Genomic DNA, 23,441 nt, shown 5'->3' with positions numbered 1-23,441 from the left:
ATGAGCAACATCAAAGGAAGCTACTTGCTGTAAAACAAGTAGATTTTATATTTGTTGATTGAGGAATGGTGCTGACAGTGCCATACCTAACCTACTTGTCACCCATGGAGGATTTCTTCCTAATTTCCTTTTTCTTGTACATCAGAATTATTTTCACTAGAATTTATGAAATTAAATTAATAATATTAAAAGAGAAGTATGGGTTTTTCTTTATTTTTTTCAGATTCATATTTACCTAGGTGGATGCAGCATTGGTCTGATGCTGCATCTATCCCCGGTGCTTCTTCACTGAAAACCGAGCGATTGAACATCACCAATGGCTCCCTGAGCAGAGAGCTGCAGCCTGTCAATCAGCAGCTCTCCTGCTCTGCTCCTCCACGCTCACTGGAGCGCTGAGCTGTGAAGAGGCGAGGAGCAGTCGGCTCAGTCTCTCAGCGGCTCGCTGAGAGGCTGAGATGGCTATCAGTCCAGGCACCTGTAACCCATAGGAGAAGCCCAGCCAAACGAGCTCAGGCTGGACTTCTCCTTTAATGACCAGCTGAGAAAGTGAATATTTTATACATAATTATGCCAGTAAAAAAAAGGTCAATTTGAAACTGGGTGATTTAATAGGGGTGCAGGTAGTCTGCCAATGTGAAACACTAAGTTAATAGTGGGATGGTTTTATACCGACAGGTCGGCGGGGGGTTTAATTATAGTAATATTGTCCTCCAAACAGCAGTGAATTGACAATATGTTGGTAAAAGTGGCAGTCCTGACAGTAGTTGGGCTACTGATCAATCCTCTACAATACTCAGTTGACAAACTGTTAATTGTTACAATAATTGGGCATCCATTGTAGTAGATGAGCAACTGTTACAATATGCATGTAGCAAACAGGCAGTTGATACAATAAGTGTACAGCTTTACTAGTGAGTAAGAGCCTGGGAGAGATTTCCTCCCTCTGCATCGTTCTTTATTAGGAGTCTGCACCCGGTAGGCACACTACCTATATTTGTGTGCTTCTGCAACATGACCTGCAGCTTTGCAGGGACCACCTCCGACAACCCCCACATCTGTCTTCTTCTGGTAGTGGATCTTCTGTTCCACCAGAAGTATGGGTTTCCCCAAAGTGCCATTCTTGTGTTTGCACCACAAACAAAAGCTGGAAGCAAAGTACCAAATCATCATTTAAGAGCATGTTTCTTGGGTGTAATTAGCAAGTATATACAGTATCTCACAAAAGTGAGTACACCCCTCACATGTTTGTAAATATTTTATTATATCTTTTATGTGACAACACTGAAGATATGACACTTTGCTACAATGTAAAGTAGTGAGTGTACAGCATGTCTAACAGTGTAAATTTGCTTTCCCCTCAAAATAACTCAACACACAGTCAATAATGTCTAAACCGCTGGCAACAAAAGTGAGTAGACCCCTAAGTGAAAATGTCCAAATTGGGCCCAAAGTGTCAATAGTTTGTGTGTTCACCATTATTTTCCAGCACTACATTAACCCTCTTGGGCATTGAGTTTACCAGAGCTTCACAGGTTGCCACTGAAGTCCTCTTCCACTCTATGACGACATCACAGAGCTGGTTGATGTTGGAAACCTTGCGCTCCTCCACCTTCTGTTTGAGGATGCCCCACAGATGCTCAATAGGGTTTAGGTCTGGAGACATGCTTGGCCAGTCTATCACCTTTACCCTCAGCTTCTTTAGCAAGGCAGTGGTCATCTTGGAGGTGTTTGGGGTTGTTATCATGTTGGAATACTGCCCTGCGGCCCAGTTTGCAAAGGGAGGGGATCATGTTCTGCTTCAGTATGTCACAATACATGTTGGTATTCATGGTTCCCTCAATGAACGGTAGCTCCCCAGTGGCGACAGCACTCATGCAGCCCCAGACCATGACACTCCCACCACCATGCTTGACTGTAGGCAAGACACACTTGTCTATGTACAACTCACCTGGTTGCCGCCACACACGCTTGACAATATCTGAACCAAATAAATTTATCTTGCTCTCATCAGACCACAGGACATGGTTCCAGTAATCCATGTCCTTAGTCTGCTTGTCTTCAGCAAACTGCGGGATTTCTTGTGCACCATCTTTAGAAGAGGTTTCCTTCTGTGATGACAGCCATGCAGACCAATTTGATGCAGTGTGCGGTGTATGGTCTGAGCACTGACAGGCTGACCCCCCCACCCCTTCAACCTCTAAAGCAATGCTGGCGCAGCACTCATACCTCTATTTCCCAAAGACAGCCTCTGGATATGATGCTCAGCACGTGCACTCAACCTCTTTGGTTGACCATGTCGAGGCCTGTTCTGAGTGGAACCTGTCCAGTTAAACTGCTGTATGGTCTTGGCCACCATGCTGCGGCTCAGTTTCAGGGTCTTGGCAATCTTCTTATAGCCTAGGACATCTTTATGTACAGCAGCAAATTTTTTTTTTCAGATCCTCAGTGAGTTCTTTGCCACGAGGTGCCAAGTTGAACTTCCAGTGACCAGTATGAGAGAGTGAGAGCGATAACACCAAATTTAACACACCTGCTCCCCAATCACACCTAAGACCTTGTAACACTAACCAGTCACATGGGACACCGGGGAGGGAAAATGGCTAATTGGGCCCTATTTGGACATTTTCACTTAGGGGTGTACTCACTTTAGTTGCCAGCGGTTTAGACATTAATGGCTCCTGTGTTGAGTTACTTTGAGGGGACAGCAAATTTACACTGTTATACAAGCTGTACACTCACTACTTTACATTGTGAAAAAGTGTAATTTCTTCAGTGTTGTCACATGAAAAGATATAATCAAATATTTACAAAAATGTGAGGGGTGTACTCACTTTTGTGAGATACTATAAGTGCCTACCTTATGTATGGACATGGTACTAGAATCCTGTAGTGTATTACTCATCATTAGAAGCTGGAAAAATCAAAGCTGACATAATACATTTAAATGGTATCCTGTGTGACTCATTTGAATGGGCTGAAATTGCACTGGATTAAACTAAGAAGAGTGCACTACTTTTCAAAAACACACCTCGCTATGCGATCCGGTGCAGGCAAACACACTACATTTGTAATCTGTGTTTGTAGTGTCGTTTGGTATATTTTGACACCCGCATCAGATCGCACACCCAGTGTGTATTGAGCGGAGTGTTGGAAACACGCACGGAACGTGGGTTTCCCATGCCACGTTCTGGTGTGAACGAGCATGGTGTTATTGAATTTTTTTTTTACATCTTGTCATATACAGCTTAGTCCTGTATTTAGTATTATAGGTTTTCTTTTTAATAAACTTTATTAACCCTTTTTAGAATCAACAGGCACAGAATCAGCACCAGCAACAAACAGCAAATCAACAGCAGACAACTGCTCAGCAGCAGCAGCAGGTGCAGCAGCAGAACAGCAGTCAGACCAATGGTACAGCAGCAGGAGGGGCAACAGGGCCAACACTTCAGCATAGCCAGGATTCCAGTCTTAACACAGGACCTGCAAACAAGAAACCACGCATTGGGCCTTCAGCGGCTAACTCTGGTGGACCCTCTATGATGCCTTCTGACTATCAGGTACAGTTTTATTCTCATGACTTATCAGTAGTCCAGTATGTCATTGAGGTTAATCAGTGGCATGTATGTTGCCTTGCCATGTTTATATAAAAGGCTGAGCTGGCTCAACCAATAAGAAATCAGTAGGAAGTCTGCCTGTTGAATACATTGACATATGGAGTTAGTTTCTTACCACAATTTGTAGAATAAAGTCCCACATCAAAAGTATATTATATTGCAGCTTACCAATCCTTTGATGTGGTGTCAGCCTTAGTTTTCTATTTTTCAGGTAGCAAAATCCTATCAGTAACACACTTTCTAGAGTGGCAACATACACTCACTGCACTGTCTGTGAAGGAACAACATTGTAATTAAACTCTGTTCTCCTGATTTGGACTACAAGTGCCTCCTCTTTTCCCCATTTCCATTACATAGGGAGGGGGCTTTTTGTAGTTCACAGAAGATGGCTTTGGAAAGCTGATAACATTGTATGAGCTATTAGTTCAGTGCACAGGGAGTTAGATGGTAAAATCAACAGGTATTTTTCTGTTCTTGAAGCACATGCACTAAGCCTGAAAAAAAAAAGTAAAAGTAACCCCTTCATAACAATGTTAAAACAAATCCTAACACCTGAACAGTTTTACAACTATGACATGTGCTAGTAAAACTGTACAAATCATCACAACTACATAGTGTATCGAGATAGATTGTACCTTGTTTTTCTCAGGACAAATCAGGCTTCCATTTGGTGGTAAATTGTAATAAATAGCTCCTTTTTAAAATGTTGTATATTTCTTGGTATTACCATAACCTATCAGCAAAGAAAAACCTAAAATAAATTCTCGCAGTCCCGTTGATAGTCCAGCGATACCACGTATATGTATGTTATTTGTTGTTCGTACCCGTAGTAGGGCTCAGAAACAATAGTGTGCATTCTGTTTTTTTTTTTATCCTACCTAAAACATACTGACAACTGATACTAAATCAAATACTAAATTTAAAAAAAAATCTTTTTTTAATTCTGCCTAAAATACACTGACCCTGACCTTTGACCACAACCCTTAAATAAGTTGTAAAGGCAGAAGGTTTTTTATCTTAATGCATTAAGATAAAAAACATTTTGTGTGTAGCAGCCACTCCAGGACCCCCCTAATTATTTACCTCCCTCCTCTTTCCAGTGATGTCCACGAATCTCTAAGCCATCTGGGACACTCCTCCTGATTGGCTAAGACACAGCAGCGACGATTGACTCCCAGAGCTGTCAATCAAAGTCAGTCAGCCAATCAGGGAGGGAGGGGCGGGGCTAGATCAGGGCTTCATGTCTGAATGGAATCTGCTGACTGTGGTGGCACTCGATAGGAGGGAGGGGCCAGGAGCAGCAAAGAGGGACCCAAGAAGAGGAGGATCAGGGCTGCACTCTGCACAGAGGAGGTAAGTATAACATGTTTGTTATTTTTAAAACAAGACTTTACAATCACTTTAACATTGACTTTGGCCTTTGACCCTGATCTTTACCCTAACTCTAACCCTGCCACTGACCTAGACCAAATCCTGATCTACTTATTTTTTATGTATTTTTTTTACACTCAATTGTATGTGTTTAAGCACAATAAATAGATACAATGTATATTTCTCACTATTCAAGCGGAGAAAAAACACAAGGTCGGGCTGCACAGTAACTGATCACCGTGATAGCCAATCAGAGGCTATCACTGCAATAAACATTGAGAAAGCTTAGACATATATTTCTTTAACTATTTTTAGATATGTTGTGTGAATAGGAACACATAAGAAATATATATTGGTGTTATACTTTAAATTACCTATTTTCATTTAAAGCAGTTGTAAATTTCTGAAATGAAAAATGAACAAAGCATATCCTTCTATAGTGTGTACTTGCTTCAGTTCAAAGTACCTAGTGTGGTTCCTATCGGCTCTGTCCTCCCTCTGCTATCTGCACGAGTCACTTCTAACAGGTTTTGCTGACACCAAAGAAACCCAGGGGACAGTGCCGAACCCCACTCCCCTACATCTTCCCCACAGCACACAGAATATGATTGACAGCCTCAGCTGTGCATTTTTCCCTGTGAGTCTGTGTAAAGGGGGTGTGTCCATTCCATCCAGTCAGGTCTCAGATTACACTGAGCTCCATGCTGCATGTTGTGCACTTTGTGACATCAGATCCCCCCTCCCCGATTTCTGGAGCTGAGAAATGCTGTGTAAAATCTGTGCTTTAGGATGCTGCAGAAAAGAGAGGGTTGCAGGTAAAGGCATAACCTTTGGTGTGACCCAGTCTTTGGAAACTCGCGCAGTGCGTAAGTCTCTGTCTATGATAAATCTAACTTGGAATATGACATTTGGGCGATGAGTTCTGCAATTAGTGCTATCTAGATTTTTGTGTACTATGTTAGCACTAAAGCTTTCTCCATCAGTGAAACAACCATTATCTTCTAGTGAAAAAATTCAGTCAAACCAAAAATCATTTACCTCTTCACCTTGCAATTGTGTTATCTCTCTGTAAATATAGACCTTCAAACTATAGACGGTCCCCAACGCTTAAAAACCAGCAAGAACCCAAGGAAGGGAAATGGCTGAAGTATGCACTGGCCAGCTTTTCAACTTCACATATTTCCCAGAAGACTGGACTCCCAGGTCAGCAGATTCCCCAACCCCCCCCCAATGGTAGCACCTTTTCCCCTCAGTTGAACATAGAGAAAGACTCCTAAAGCACAGTGAGCTACCTCAGAGTTGATTCCACAGGGTGCTTTTTTTTTATAAAATCACCACCATGCTATACTGGTAATGGTTAAGGCTAAGTTGCATGCTCCACATGCTTGCTTCCACCATTAAGCCTAGAGCAAGAATCATCCCACTGCTGCTCTTGCCTTGAAGCACTTTACAGGTTATCAGTTTAGAGATAACCCTGAATAATGGCCCTAGAAAATGTGTGGCCTTCAACAACTTAGTAACCAGTTGTCTACTACCCTCCTTGGTTGTGAGTACACAAGGCCTTGCCTTATTTTGAGCCCAGGTATTTGTCTGCTAAGCAGTGCAAAATGTTTTTTAAAGCAGAAGTAAAGTTCCACTGTTGCTCACTGTGAGTAGGCAGGCTCTTTATTGCAGAAGAGACATGCAATGTCACTACAATATAATACACCTACTTGCTTGCCCTCAGCGCTGGCCCGCATTCTGTGTGCTGGGATAAATAACTCTTGCACATGTGCAGGAGTGATGTCATCCCATGCCAACTAATCAAGTCAGTGGAAGACCAGCACACAGAAAAAGATGCTGGCACTGGCAAGGGACTGGAACTATTGGAGGAAAGGTAAGTGAAACTCCCATTAGTACTGCTTTAAAAGACACACAGAGGACAGACCTACTGCAACAGATGACCTCAGTCTACGCCTCCATCCTTGCTAGGTTTATTGGTAGCCCTAGAAGGAAGGTCTGGGGTGCAACATTTGTATCTGCACTGTTTCCCGCTACATTGTAAAGTATTTAAGATCCCTTCATTGGGTGTTCTCCACTTGAACAGTGTAGGTCCTGCGCACGAATGCACTTCTTTTCTTCCTCTAAAGAAGTATACATCTTCTTCTCCAGGGGGAGGGGCCGAGATCCCCCTCTGATGTCAGCCATGAGGTCACGTGACCGCTGTACTGGCCGCTCAGCCCCTCCTGCTGTAGCCCTTAGATGGGTGGGAGAGCACTAGGAGTCACGTGACTGCCCTGATGATCTCTAAAAAATGGTATTTAGGGGCTTTGTTTTTCACAAATATGTACACTGGGTGTTAATGCTGCATAAAAGAGGGGGTGGCAGTGACATTTTTTAAGATTTACTAATAGCGGCAGGGGGGTGGGGGGGGGGGGGGGTTGGGGGCAGTTGACAGCTCACAGGCACAGAACTGACAGACAGGTAGGAAGAGAGGAGAGCTGTGGATGATGGAGGTAGGTAAATTGACCATGGTGTCAGGGCTCAGCAGCCATGATAGACCATGGTCAGTTTACAGGGGGAGGGCAGAACCAGGCAGGAGGATCAGCCAGGTAATTCAGGTGATACAGGGGGCCAAATTACACAGCACAAGCACTGTGCTGTATAACATGCTTTAACCACTCTTTTTTTGGGGGGGGGGGGGGGGGGTTAAAAAACCCATTAATTAGTCATGTCCTGCCCTTGTAGGTCAGCAAGTAGGAAACTCTGTTCTTCGGCAGCAGAATTCCCTAGGGCAGTATAATTGGGTAGGTTGTGGTGTAGCTACCACAATCCCTGAAACACCTTTGGGTGTGAGTTAGGACTCCTTCTCATCCTTCATATTATGAATCACCTTCTCTCTGCAAAAAGGTTTAGGTTGTTCTACTAAAATCTTTGTCTCTTTACTGGTTGGTCTTTTTGGTTTGGACATTTCTTATTTTTCCAACCTTCCTTTTCCTGAGGTCAAAGGTTAGGTATGCTACGCTTCGGCTTTTCCCCTAGTAAACCCTCTTTTTTAATGACTACTATTTTATAATAGTGAAGGAAATTAAAATTGTGAGCTTTCTGTTATTTTGATAACGATGGCGATACATCTGTGTGTGTGATACCATAGTATATGTGAACATTTCATTCCTGCTACTTGCCAAAGAACTTGGACAAAGCAAATAACATAAAAGGCAGTGTGGTTTTCATAGCTGACACCTTCTTATCAGCCTTTCTGTGATCTTGCCTGAATGCCTTTCCATTCTTTACTGTCAGATAGGTAGACTTGGCAGAACTGTGACACATTTTTTCCATGTAATACAAAGCCACTCCTGCTCACCTGCAACAAAAATAGATATTACCGAAACGTTATCATGTTTCAAGTTGTACGGTGGTTGTTGTTTGAATTAGTACTGTATTGCTACATGAGAAGTCTTTTTTGCAGTCTCCATAAACTGCTGTAAATAAGATGTATTTATATGTTTCTTTTATCGATATGTTTACTTATAATAGTTACAACAAAATAATGTTACACATGAATGTCTGCCTTTCAAAATTAGAAAATTTGGAAATCCTTACACCTTATGCAGCTTTAAAGTGACAAGTACTGTAGCTGCTGACGTAAAAAAAAAGAAAAGAAACTTACCTGTCCAGAAATTCAGCTCTGTCCTCCGCTGGTCGGTTCTTTGCTGGTCTTCGGGTCTCTGGTGCCAGCACATTTACTGTGGGAAGGCAGCTGTGACTCCTTGTGGCTTCACAACTGGCTCCCCTCTGCACATGCGCGAGCCACGCTGCACTCTTTGAATGGTCTCACAGCCTGCTGGGACCTGTGACGTGTCCCAGGAGGTTGCAGGCAGGGAGAAGGGGGGTGGACTTCCACTGGGATCACCTAGGCGATTCCAGCGGAAGTGAGAGTGGGTAGCTACCAAAATTGGGTATCCACTCCCAAGCAAAAAACAGTTTTCATTATTGGCAGAGGAGGGAGGGAGGAGGAGGAAGAGCGGAACGTCCGTTTTTCAATAACATTCTGCTTTAAATTGTGTGTTTTTTTTTTTTCATTTGATGAAAGTTGATTTAATTATGTGACATCTTAGAATAGCGTATTTCAGCCGAAATACAGCACCATATCCTGGATTGAATAAAACAAAAAGAAATAGAGTAATGGGACTTTTAGATGCTGAGACCTCCTAATGGAATAATATATGACACAGTTATGTATAAACATAACAAAATTTTATTAAATACATAAAAATGCCTAACCGGTTCCCGACCATGTTGCACGCATATACTGCGGCACAATGGCTTTCCTAGGCAAAATCCCATACGGGTACATCCTACCCTTTTTCGGCCACTGGAGGCTTGCGCACGTGCCCACTGCACGGCGGGGAACCCGATGTGTGTGACCAGCGGACACGATCACCACCGGCCACGTGCGATCGCGTACACGAGCGCTAGCACAGGGATTTGTGTGTAAACACACAAATCCCTGTTCTGTCAGAGGAGAGGAGACATATCCTTGTTCCAACCTAGGAATATGTCTCTTCTCCTAGTCAATCCTATCCCCATACAGTTAGAACACACTGAGGGAACACACAGTTAACCCCTTGATCGCCCCCTAGTGTTAGCCCCTTCCCTGCCAGTGACATTTACACAGTAATCGGTGCATATTTATAGCACTGATCGCTGTATAAATGCTAGTGGTCCCAAAAAAGTGTCAAAAGTCTCCGATCTGTCCGTCGCAATGCCGCAGTACCGCTAAAAATCGCAGATCACCGCCATTACTAGTAAAAAAAAAAAAAAAAAAAAATGGCATAAATCTTTCCCATAGTTTGCTGACGCTATAACTTTTGCGCAAACCAATCAATGTGCGCTTATTGCGATTTTTTTTTTCTTTTTTTTTTTTTTTTTTTTTTACCAAAAATATGTAAAAGAATACATATTGGCCTAAACTGATGAATAAATTTGTTTTCTAAAAAAAAAAAATTTGGGGATATTTATTATAGCAAAAAGTAAAAAATATTGTTTTTTTTTTTTCAAAATCCTGGCATAGGAATTATGGGGTGCTGAGAAATGAGTGTAGTATTTTACATGGGTGTTTGCCTCTCTCCATATGTCCACCAGTCCTGCAGAGTGTAGCCTGAGCGTAATTTTCGTACTCTGTTTTGAGGGGCGTTTGGGTTTTGGTTTCCCTCCGGCTGTTTTGTCCAGGGAGTAGTCAAAGGCTATGTTTGAGTCTGCACCAAAGAAGACCGTCCCCTTGAAGTGTTTTTGTAGTTTGCTCAATGTTGATTCAAAGAATTTCCCCTGACCCTTATTGAGAGTATAATAAAAGACAAATGTGTATGTCTCCCCGTCGATGGTGCCAGACACCAGTATGTAACGACCTAAAGGGTCTGAGATAATTTCGGGTTGGGAGAGATTGATATGTCTGGAGAAGCTTATGGCCACTCCTTTCATTTTGTTTTCGGCAGATTCGATGTAAAATTGTGGGTATCTCTGATGTAGAAAAACGGGTTTATAGGAGGCAGGGAAGTGGGTTTCTTGTAATAGAAGAATGTCGGCGTACATGGAATGGTACAATTGAAATAATTTCCGGCATTTAATAGGGGAGTAGAGACCCTGTTATTTGAGATGAGTTTGAAATCGGGGGTGGTTGGTTTTGTGTTAGCCATGGATCCGAGGGGAAGAGAGCGATGTAATGGCACCCGACCTACCTTCTCCCGGTGGGAAGCCTGGGCAAAGGCACCAGTCTGTCCGTGAAGTCGAAGCATGGCACCCTGAGTGGCGATGCCAGATGTTCCTGGAGAACCTGGAAGAGGATAGGAAATACAAAGAGAAGCACGAGGGCAGGGGAAGAAAAGAAGAGGAAGAGTACGAGAAACAGGTTAGACATGTAAATGCAAATACCGTGCATTCATGATACAGCAAATGGAAAGTCAGGAGACCCACTGGTCCTCTCCCACCCCGGGGTAGGAATAGGCCTGCCATTACCCACCCCATAAACCTAAAGTTTGGAGAACCCTGAATCAGGGACTCCTAGTCGTCTCCTGGGGGCACACTAGGTGCTTAGGGAGACTGGGTGAGGTGCACTGAGTCCACCATAGCCCCACCACTAGAATACAGGAAAAAATAAACTATAATATCTTAAAATGAATAGAGCGTCCCTTGGACATAGAAAAGTAGGGACATGAACACACCCTAGGCTCCGTCCCCTGGGCCCAGCGCCCATCCAAACCTCCCCCCCAAACGTAGGGGGGAGCTTGTGCGAGACCGGCCCAGGGAAAGGAGCAAAATCGCTCCCCATTTCACTTTTTGGGCCATTACCAAATAGGACAGTTAAACTAATGTTAAGGGAGCAACGGTATAGTAAAAGACTTTCTATACTTTGGGATGGGTGAACCAATCCCGGGAACATCAACAAACATTAAAGATGTTGTGGAGAGGAATAATTAGCTCATCTTGGAGGAAGCATATGACAAAAAGGAGCATAGAATACAATTACCAACATGGTCGAACATAGAGGCTACGTGCCCAGTCTCTTCCAACCCTGGTTTGAGTCCCGAGAGTGGATCCCCACTTCCCGTAAACACCCCCCTAACTACTCCATATGAGGAGATAGTAAGTCATAGGGGGAACAAACCAAGAGGTAAAGTCCTGTGGTGAAAATCAAACATCAGTAGAAGAGACCTGGGGGTGTACCCCCATAACAAGAGTAGGAGAAGTCACAAACCAGATCCCTGGTTTAAAAGGTCAGATTGGGCCTTCATGTCGGAAAAGTCTCTTTGGACCTCTTGGAGTGGTGTTTCAGCCAAGTGGGCTGCAGGGGGCTTGCCGGCTGTGGTCTCTTTGATGTTGAGGATGGGCCTTGTTTGAAGGTGTGGGAAGATGCTCCTGTGAGATCAGGCCTAGATGGAGTAGCAGATGTTCTCCTTCCACCAAAGAAGGAAATCCATGGCCTTTGTTGCGATATGAGAAATTCAGGCGAAGCGGGAAGGACCATCTATAAGGGATCTCTTTCTGCATCAAGATCTGGAGTAGTGGTCTCAGCGATCATCATTTTTGCACTGTGTATGGAGAGAGGTCAGCAAATATCTGGACAGCATGACCATGTATGTTAAGGACTTCTGCCCTTCTAGCATTTCTCATGACCTCCTCCTTCACGGTGTAAAAATGTGGTTTCACAATAATGTCCCTAGGGAGACCGTCAGCGCGAAGAGGCTGTAAAGCTCTATGCGCTCTGTCAAGTTCCAGACGGTGTTCAGCTATGTCAGGAATTAGTCCTTTGATAAATGACTTTACTGCTGGGTGTACTTCTTTCACCGATTCGGGGAGCCACCTTATCCTGAAATTGTATCTACGTGACCTATTCTCGAGGTCATCGATCTTTGAGAGACCTGTTTCTAGCTGGTCCTGAACGTCTTGGAGTCTGGCTGAGTTTTGATTGATCCTGGCCACAGACTGGTCCGCTTTCTTTTCTATTAATTCAATTCTCATTCCCAAATGTTGTAGGTCAGTATGAATGGATGAAGTGATTTGGGCTGCATTAAGAGCAAGGCCCCTGGAAAGCATTTGGGAGAAAGCCTGCATCATTGAGGTGAAGTCAGTGGGAGCAGGGTTAATGTCATAGGCTTCTCCCTCACAGAGGAACATGCCTGTGTGTGGATCAGTCATAGGTGTAGTGGGGAGACCTATCTCCATTCTTCCCAGCAAGGATTCGGTGGATGTAGGGGAGGGTGCCATACACAGTGGGGAGTTTGCAGTACCTGGGGGAGATGAAGGAGTGGTGTCCTGATCAGTAATGGATGCTTCCTCCTCTGTGTCTGTGTATCCCCCTCGTGGCACGGCCGCCATCTTGGCATAGCTGAGGGGGGCGGCCGCAGCAGTCATCTGGCTGGCTAGGCTCCTTCTGGCCGGTGTCCTTGTTAATTGATTCCCGGGGGGGTTCCCCCACACTTTCATCCTGGTGTGGCGTACAGGCGGGAGCTCCAAGCGCTGTAGTGGCGGGTTAAGGGGCCGTGGTGGCACAGAGCTCTAGAGGGATGTGGCCATCTTGAAAACACCTGCTTTTACAACCACTTTAAACTACCAGCCAGTTGGCCTGACTTTCATTCTCTTGTCTGCACCTTGGTTTTTTTACCAAAGTGTTAGCTTTACTGTTATCCCTGCTATGCTTCATTGTTCGGAAGTTGCAGCGGTTTGGGTGAATCCCAAACCTTCAGACACTGTTGTGCTTAAACCATTTGAAGCTTCACTCTAGACCTCTACTTTAATGTTCATTCTTTCATCTTGAGACAAGTCAATCGAGTCCCTGGACAGATCATATCTGATAGGCATGGTCAAGGAACAGGTTGTCCCTGGCCTGGTGGCACAGGAAGCTGGCTTTGGAAGCTGAGGATTCCTTTATTCCCATATTCTAAAAGATCTTCCTGTTGGACACCAGCCTTTCTACCCAAACGGAGGAATCCTGGCACCCTGGTGAGCATCCTGGAACTTTGAGTGATTGGGCTGTCTCTGCTGCATTGTAACATCCTGCTGGTCCAAATTCAGTTGCCCAAAGCTACAGCAGTGGCATACATCAACCATCGGAGTGAACCAAAAGTCTCACCATGACAAACAGATGTTTGGTACCTGTCCTGGGCAAAATTTCCAAGTCCTTCTTTTTCCACCTAGACATAGACATTTGGCAGATGGCTTCCTCAGCTGGTAGCGCCTAGTCTGGGGGAGTGGTCCCTACACCTGAAGGTGTTCCAGGTCCTGTGTCGCAGGTGGCGGATACCAAATGTGGACCTTTTGTCCTCCCAGGATTAAGGACAAACTGAACAGGTTTGTTTCAAGTTACTTAGTGGAAGCAGTTGGTGCTTTGGTTGGAATCAGTACACCCTGATCTTTTCCTCTGATCACCCACTTTGCTGTGAACTGTTCCAGGTGGATGTGGTATGCTGTCCTAATAAAACTCCTGGCAGATGCCTCACTAGCTCTGTCATATTGTTAGTATATTCCGTCTCAAAGACTGTTTTGACATCTTACTTTACAGTTGCTGGCTTTTATGGCATGGCTGTTGAAGCCTTGTTTTTTTTGTGTTAGGGGAATCTTTGAATTTGTGTTTCCTATGATGGTAACAGCTAGAAAGGCTGCTTCCTGTAACATTTATTATCAGACATTAAAGGTATCCACACTAAGAGTTTCTCTGTGAGACAAAGCCTCTTTTTTCCTGCAGCTGATTCTGTTTTTTTTCATGATCTCAGTACTACTTTGCTACAAAACTGAGGCTTGATGGTTGTGGGCAGGGTTATTCAGTGCTAGCCAATGGCTATTTTGTTGCCAGTGTCCATTTCTCGTGGAGGTGTCAGTATATCCCAACAGTCTAAGAATTCTTGTGACCCTAAATGGACTCCAAGCAAAGAATTTTTCTGTGACTACGAAAATCCTTATTTTTAAGGATTAATAAGATTAATAAGGTTGATAAGGGGGCATAAAAATGAAATCCTAAGTTAAAATACAGCCATGAGAATTCTGCCATTAACTGCTCAGTGTCGATGAGTATTTATAGTAGCAAATAAACTGTGCAGACCACTATGTGCAGCACCAAGTGTTTCACTGATTTTACACTAACTGCAATTGATCATATGACCTGCATACTGAGCAATAAGATGATTGGGGAAAGGGAGTGCAAAACATTCATCACTGTAAAAGAGAGAGGGAGGGAGGCGCGCCTAAGTGCAATATTATAAAGTTATTTTAATAGTCAAACATAAATGCACTTACAGAAATGAAGGGATCATAGGCATATCTCTCATAGGCATATGATACCTTCATTTCTGTAAGTGCATTTATGTTTGCGCTATTAAAATAACTTTATACTATGTACTGTATATATTGCACTTAGGTGCGCCTCCCTCCCTCTTTCTTTTACATTGCTCACAGAGTACCTTGGATACGCTCTGGGGATGGCCTGCACCTGAATTTTTCCTAAAGCATATATGGACAAATTCCAACCAAAACAAAAAAGACAATATCAAACTGAACTATATCACAAGCGTTCTCATTGTCGTGCGCTGGGTAAACCCTTTCTTCAAAACATTCATCACAACAGTGAAGTAATCCTGTAATTATTAATGTTCATTGCCATTTCATCTCCCAATTTAAAGTCTCTGCAAATGTATAAAAATAACACAACATCACTGTCATTTTGATAACACCACAACCTTTAGGCCTCTCAGGGCCACTAACTCCCCTCGACACATTACTGGTGATCAGAAATAAATGCAAATCTGTCAATGCTGTGAAAGTTTTCCTTGCTGCGCTGTTAATCAGCATGATGTAATGAAGTGAGTAGGCAGAGACAGTTTGTGAGGGCGTAATGTGTTTGCTTACTAATTGCTCTCCCTTTTAAAAGAAAGAAGCTTAAAATTAAAAGTCTTAATTGATTTTTGAAATTTTTACTGCTCTAATTTCACATAATTTCCTGTTTTATGTGAGCCTGGTGTAAAATTTACACTGTTTGCAACTGTAGTACTAAAACAGATTTTTTTTTTTCTTGTTTTCTTTCTTTAAGCACTCCACATCTCGTCTGGGTTACCAAAGCAATGTTCAGGGAACCTCTCAGCCCACTAATACCTTGGGCTACTCCACAACATCTCAGCAAAGTTCACAATACCATCAATCTCACAGGTACTAGGAAGGTCGGCTGTTAAACAAATACAGCACATTGCACAGGCTCCAGTTTAATGAAGCAAAGATCCTCACCTACAATTATCTAGGATGTTGAAAGAATACTATAGGGTCTTCAGAACTTCAACTGTGTTCAATGTGAAATGACATCATCAAGAGTTCAGAGAACCTCCATTAGTGATCTCCTTATACCTTTCTGTGTTTCTTGCAGTCACGTTTCAGAAAATGTGATCTGATGCCAGCACTTGTTTTTCCTTTTATTTTTTTTTTTTATATTTTTTTAAACAAAATATTCTTTGTGCAGCTTTTCCATGCCGTAGCATTGACAGTGAGCTATCAGGCTGCTGAATGGAACTTAATGTTGTATAAAATAATGCAAGATTTTGAGATGTGTATAGTTTTGTATTTGCAAAACCAAGACAAAGCAAAACGCAAATGCACCTTTTAAGCACTGTGTTCTGTTCACAGAACATTGCAGTTTTGCGTATGGATGTCAAGAAAAGGAACGTTTGCTGTTCCAAATTTACTATCTTACTTTTATGTTTTTTAATTAACAGAAATATAAGAAAAATATCAATGAGCCTGCATCAGGAATGGTGATATGAATGCAGGACCCAACTCAGGAGTGGCTGAAGTAAATTAAACGGTAGTACAATTTATCTGTACAATTCAACCATTAACTTATTCATAAAAAAAAATACATCTAATCTGCAGCTTAATGCATCACTGGCTCTTTATTAACTCTAGCAAAAGGTAATCCTTGCAGTTGCTTCACCAGTGCATTTCTCAGTGAATTAAGAAGTAGTCGCCAAAATTGTGCAATATGTAAACTTCACTGAAAAAAAGGACAAAAAGGTACCAGCAGATTACTCCACTTCAGTTTATCTAAGCAGAATAGAGGTAGGGCCTGATAAGGAATCTAAATAAGCAGCCCATTTAATCTCTCTGTCTCCCAGTATGCATGACTAGAGTAGACAGGACTTTTGACACAAACAATATAATTAGGGAGGGACTAGGGGTTTAAAAACCTATTTTACGCAGAATAGTGTTAGGGTTTCAGGAATCACAAGACATTACAAACAACAGAAAAAAAGCCATCTGCAGTTATGTTCCTGTGTCAGTGCACAGTTTTGGTGACCATTTCTACTTTTATTATAGTAAGACAAAAACTTCACTTTTTTGCTAAATAAACACTAGCTAGACTGCTTCATTAAAAATATTTTACTTTGTGACATGTTGAAAATGGTTAGTCGCCATTCAGAAAGCAGCCAGAATAGAGCTTGTACCCCAATTTGCATCAAGGACTTTAGTGACCCTCAAGCCCGAGAAGGGGTAACTGGTGTCTGGGATCCCACTGGTAGGTCTTCAAGTCAAATTACCAATATTGGTTTTAAAATGTACTTAAATGCCAAGAGAAAGATGTATTCGCTGTGAGTTATGCACTTTGCATGACCTTCATGTAATGTGTAGTTCAGAATAGTCATTTGTTAGCAGTTTACTCCTTTATGTATTATAGGTCTCCTGTGTTACAATGAAATGCATGATTATAAGGGTGTACTAGCTACTTTTATTGAAGTGGTTTTCTAGGCTGAGCCAATATTAACACTGCAGCAAGCAGGTCTCTAGAAAATGCTGCATCCTTTGGTCTGAGGCACTACAGGTCCCTCATGCATAAATGTTTCTGAGGTAAGACTTCTTCTGAGTACAAGTAAGTAACCAACAAGGTTCTCTTTTTTTAAAGCTAATCACTTTGGCCAGACAAAGGGAGTAATTACTGCAGTGTGATACTGGCAGGGAGATTCTGTGCAAATCCTAACTGCACACGATCCAGTGCTGTGGTTGAGGGGCAGGCGGGGTGGGGCTGGTGAGGAGACAAAAACCCTATCTTTACACAGTGGTGGTCTTCAGCTTCTACCTGCATTGTACTACACAGGGGTGATGAAGTCCCCAGGAAAAAAGCAGTGGTGATGCTTGAATTGACAGGAAGTATGTACCTTCTCATTCAGAAAAGGACAACTATTCTGTAGTCCTGTGGAACAAAGAAAGACCTATAGACAAAATCGACTGTGACCTGTAGTAGTAGACAAAATCGACTGTGACCAGTAGTATGGAACACTCTTACTTTGTTTCACAGATTTCTTGTGAGTTTAGTTTAAGTGCAGAGGGGTAAAAAAAGAGGAAAATCATGTTTATTGCTGTGAGCAAAAAGGACAGGTCTTACATCAGATACTTGGGTAGAAGGATCCTGTTTGCCTTATACCTAAAAGATAAAACAGGTTCAAAATGTATCCACAACCTACAAACCTCAGCAGTGCTTCCTATAGACTGATATGCTGCTGTAAAATATAGAGATATGATATTGTGCATCTAGTATACACGTTTAACATAGGGATAGAGTACTCAATTATGTAATATATTCTGCCAGGATGGACACCCACACTGTTCATTGTTTACATACATGTATTCATTATTTCCTTCTAATTATCTGAAACAAGATTATGCTTGCTTGCCAAGGCATTGATTAGAAGATTGAAAGAATGATTCTGTTGTCTTGTGATCTTTTACAACCTTTGGTTGTAATTTGTACACATGTTTATTCCTCAATATTTATTGTGTATTACATTTTTTTTTTTTTTAACTAATGAAACATTTACATTTATTTTAAAACTACTCCTGCATTGTGTGATAGACAAAGTATATGTAAATTTATTCTGGACATGCGTGTCTCTTAGTAACTTAAATATGGCATTTTACAACAGAGGGCTTTACCATTAAAATGTGTACGAAGGAACTGTGTGTAATCTGTAACAAGCAATCTTCATTGTCTAAATGTTGAGATCAAGGAAACATAGGACACCTGCAGTTTTCTGAAACACAAATCATTGAGACAGAAGGCTACAAATGTAAAGTTGACAGAACAGGCCTGGCCACCTTCTGCTTCACATGTAAAACATGCTTGGCAGTGCTTTCTGCACACATGAAATTGATGACTACGAAGCCCGTTCAGTGTTCTTTAATTTTTTTATTTGTAGACTTTACACAATAGGTGCCCCTAATTCTTGGATCTTATTATTAGGACTATTTGCCTATCTGTTACAGCAATGTCCATTAAAATACATCAGCTTTAGGAAACTATGTCTAAATTTATGTCTATTCCAATCCTGTTAAGTCTGGTGGAGGCTATGTCTCCTGATCTACCCGTTTAAGCTGTGTACCCACACACGCCTTGCTTTTACATTTTAGACTTGTATTGGAGAGCTTGATTAGCTTCTATGGGCAAAAACAACCTGTGGCCGCCAGCTGTAAATTGCCATTCACCCCAAAGTGCAGGCACATCCAGGTGCCTACAAGCCAGCTTTGATGTCCAGCAGAGTAAGCTGAGGTAGCGCTATAATGCAACTAGTGGTAGAAATCTAGCCCACCCCCTTCATACTTTTGTTCTTGTTATTTGCTAGTGATGCCACCTGTTACATGGTCAGTAGTAAGGTGCAGAGAGCAGACAGGAAGCATTGAACACAGAAACCTGTCATTGGCTGCATTGTAGAGCAATATAATTTCAGGCATACATGAGTGCGCTATGTCAGTCATCAAAGCTGACATGCCCAACACCTGGAAGTGCCAGCAGCTTCAGGTTAGAGGCGACTTACATTTTCTTCTTTGGGGCCAAAGTTTGATCAGAAATAGTTTGAAGAGTTAGATATTTGAATTAAAGCTGAACAGCTTTATGGTGCAGTTTCTTTAAGAGATGCAGAGTATAAAGATAATTGTCAGTTAATAAAAAAAAGCTCACATATTCCACACCTCTATTTAACAAAGTTAAGAGGAATCTCCTTTAAGGTGTAGCATGAAGCTGGTTCTTATGCAGTTATGAAAGAGCATTGGTAATTTAATGCTAATTATCTGGTTCATTGAGGCTGGGTTCACACTTGTTACAGACATTGCATGTGATTCGCATTGCTGTGCAGATCACATGCGATGTCTGTGTGATGCAAATTTAGCAATACAAACCACATGGCTGAAATCACATCAAAATGACACCAAAATGGCGCAGGACCATTTTTTTGGTCCGCACTGGAATCGGATCGCATGAGTGTGAACACCTATGCAATCCGATTTGACAGTTTGCACTGCGATCTGCGACTCGATTTGGGGGTGTCATTAACTTTACGTTGACACCCCTAATGGTTCGCAGATGTCAGTGTGAACCAGTGTGCAATTCAGGTGCAATGCGGGAACCGGCGTTGAATCACAGGGTTTCCCGCATCGCACCAGTGTGAACTGGGACTGATGCCGCTAACTGTGTCAAGGCACTGTGATGCTTTTAACATCTTGATAATGACAGTTTTTGTTGTGCTACATGTAAAGTGTGTTATTCAGGGAATGGTTTTCTGCATTAAATTCTTGACAATCCCCTGTAAGGATCATTTTGATACACAACAGTTCTTTATCACTGTTTAGCTGAATTTAGTTTAATTTTGGAGGTGAGGAACTTCAAGGTGTTTCACCTTTTGTTATAAGAATAGCAGTGATTTCCATTTTACTTGTTAACACTGTAAAGCAGCATAATACATCTCCATGACATATTCTGCAAATACATCATTATAGCAAGTACATCAGTGTAAAGGTTTGTTTCATTTCCATGCTCCATATTGTAAAAGTGTTAATTTTTTTTAATTGGCCAAACTTCAGGCAGATAAAACACCATTTAATGCAATTGTGTAATCGTTTAACATATTTTCAAATACAGCTTGTATCAATTCCTGCATTTTCTTTGCCATTTTGCCATTTTTTGATCACCTGCATGACATCACTAACTGAGAAAGGGAGGGCCAGCTGTGTCATTCAGTTAGGCTCTATTGCATTGAGCAGTGATGTCTGTCTGACATAGGGAACTTACCACTTACCTAACCAGACCATTTTTCAGCTTTCAGTGCTCTCACGTTTTGAATGACAATTACTCAGTCATGCAACACTGTACCTATATGAAATTTGTGTCCTTTTTTTCACACAAATAGAGCTTTCTTTTGGTGGTATTTAATCACCGCTGGGTTTTTTATTTTTTGCACTATAAAAGAAAAAATACCGAAAATTCTGTAAAAAAAATGCATTTTTCTTCGCTTCTGTTATAAAATTTAGCAAATTAGTAATTTTTCTTCATATATTTTGGCCAAAATTTATACCGCTACATATCTTTGGTAAAAATAACCCAAATCAGTGTATATTATTTGGTCTTTGTGAAAGTTATAGAGTCCACAAGCTATGGTGCCAATCTCTGAAAATTAATCACACCTGAAGTACTGACGGCCTATCTCATCTCTTGAGACCCTAACAAGCCAGGAAAGCACAAATACCCACCAAATGACCCCTTTTTGGAAAGTAGACATTCCAAGGTATTTAGTAAGAGGATGATAGTCCATAAAAATCAATCAGCAACAAAAGATGATATGAAACCTCCACCAAACTTCAGTGTGTAAAAGGAAAGCACACCACACCCACGTGCTATCAGTCTGCTTACCAGAAAGATATAAAAAATAGGCGATGTACTCATATAATGCAGAGGGTCATCAGCAAATCCAAATGGCACACTTCATCATGGGCAGGCACAGCATGGAAACAATCAGGTCACCACATATCAGAAGGCTCAGGACTCGCAATAAAGATGGACAAATTGGTGCAGTCATCTTAAATACATTATGTACATCTATGTGAATCGATACATCCCAACTTTCGGGAAAAAAATGAAGGCTTATGTTGCTCTAGAGAAGTAACTGTTTGCTCTCTCTAGAGCAACATAAGCCTTCATTTTTTATTTGCGGAACGTGGGTCATATGAAATGTATTGAAGTCTGATATACTATTGGATGAGAGGATCCTGATGGACGTTTGAAGTTGCCGCCTGTGACTGACCGCTCACTCCTGTTTGTGCCTATTAGACCTCTGTAATAGGGGTCCTACAGTTCCGAAAGTTGGGATGTATCGATTCACATAGATGTACATAATGTATTTAAGATGACTGCACCAATTTGTCCATCTTTATTGCGAGTCCTGAGCCTTCTGATATGTGGTGACCTGATTGTTTCCATGCTGTGCCTGCCCATGATGAAGTGTGCCATTTGGATTTGCTGATGACCCTCTGCATTATATGAGTACATCGCCTATTTTTTATATCTTTCTGGTAAGCAGACTGATAGCACGTGGGTGTGGTGTGCTTTCCTTTTACACACTGAAGTTTGGTGGAGGTTTCATATCATCTTTTGTTGCTGATTGATTTTTATGGACTATCATCATTATTTGGACATTTATTTTATTTAAGCGCTGCATTTGGACTTTTATACTTATGTTTGATGAAATCTACAAACTATGCTAGCTGCTTTTGGTGTTCTTTTCAGTTAGCGCAGATATTTATTTGTTTTTTTCACTATTTAGTAAGAGGCATGGTGAGTTTTTTTGAAGTTGTAATTTTTTGCCACAATTCTTTGCAAAATCAAGATTTTTTTTTTTTTTTTTTCACAAAATTGTTATAATAGCAAGTTATTTCTCACACACAGCATATGCATAGCACAAATTACACCCCAAAACACATTCTACTATTCCTCATGAGTATGACGATACCACATGTGTGAGACTATTACACAGTGTGGCCACATACAGAAGCCCAACATGCAGGGAGCGCCATCACGTGTTCTTGGAGCATAAATTATGCATATAATTTCTTGACTACCTCTTATGCCCTGTACACACGGTCGGATTTTCCGACGGAAAATGTGTGATAGGACCTTGTTGTCGGAAATTCCGACCGTGTGTGGGCTCCATCACACATTTTCCATCAGATTTTCCGACGCACAAAGTTTGAGAGCTTGCTATAAAATTTTCCGACAACAAAATCCGTTGTCGGAAATTCCGATCATGTGTACACAAATCCGACGCACAAAGTGCCACGCATGCTCAGAATAAATTAAGAGATGAAAGCTATTGGCTACTGCCCCATTTATAGTCCCGACTTACGTGTTTTACGTCACCACGTTAGAACAATTGGATTTTCCGACAACTTTGTGTGACCGTGTGTATGCAAGACAAGTTTGAGCCAACATCCGTCAGAGAAAATCCATGGATTTTGTTGTCGGAATGTCCGATCAATGTCCGACCGTGTATACAGGGCATTACACTTTTGAAGGCCCTGGAGAACCAGGACAATGGAAACGCCCCAAAAATGACCCCATTTTGGAAAGAAAACAACCCAATGTATAATCTATGAGGCATATCGAGTCTTTTGATCATGTCATTTTTTTCTACAAGTTTTTGGAAAATGTTTAAAGAAAATGAAAACGCATTTTTTTTTACACAACATTGTCCATTTACACAATGTTTCTAACACATAGCATGTACATACCAAAAATTACACCCCAAAATAGATTCTCCTACTCCTCCTGAGTACGGCAATACCACATGTGTGAGACTTTTCCACAGCGTGGCCACATACAGAGGACCAACATGCAGGGAGCACCATCAGGTGTTCTAGGGACATAAGTTTCAAATCTAATTTGACTACCTATTACACTTTTGTGAGGCACTGTAGTGACATGGATGAGAACTGATGTGGTATGGATGAGCATGAATGGGGATGGATGAGCCATGGATGGGGATGGCTGAGCATGAATGAGTATGGATGAGTATGGCCTGGTATGGCTGAGTACGGATGGGTACGGCTGAGTATGGCTGGGTATAGATGGGATGTCTGGGTACAGCTGCGTATGGCTTGGTACGGCTGCGTATTGCTGAGTAT

The 23,441-nt window shown here is 41.9% G+C and overlaps 1 protein-coding gene across 6 annotated transcripts in view; it reads left to right on the top strand.

Annotated features, from left to right (window-relative positions):
* The window catches only part of CDK19 (cyclin dependent kinase 19), a 260,760-nt gene extending 242,310 nt beyond the window's left edge, over positions 1 to 18,450 (top strand). For all 6 annotated transcript variants that reach the window (XM_073627084.1, XM_073627083.1, XM_073627082.1 and 3 more), the window contains 2 exons: positions 3,306 to 3,557; positions 15,544 to 18,450. In XM_073627084.1, the coding sequence (XP_073483185.1) occupies positions 3,306 to 3,557; positions 15,544 to 15,666 (375 nt within the window). In that variant the 3' untranslated portion in view covers positions 15,667 to 18,450. The remainder of the gene's footprint in view (positions 1 to 3,305; positions 3,558 to 15,543) is intronic.
* Positions 18,451 to 23,441: the final 4,991 nt, after the last annotated feature.

Source organism: Aquarana catesbeiana, linkage group LG04 (genome assembly GCF_042186555.1).
Source record: "Aquarana catesbeiana isolate 2022-GZ linkage group LG04, ASM4218655v1, whole genome shotgun sequence".
Classification (NCBI taxonomy): Eukaryota; Metazoa; Chordata; class Amphibia; order Anura; family Ranidae; genus Aquarana; species Aquarana catesbeiana.
The sequence above is the reverse complement of the archived record's forward strand: the minus strand, read 5'-3'. Positions and strand labels throughout refer to the sequence as shown.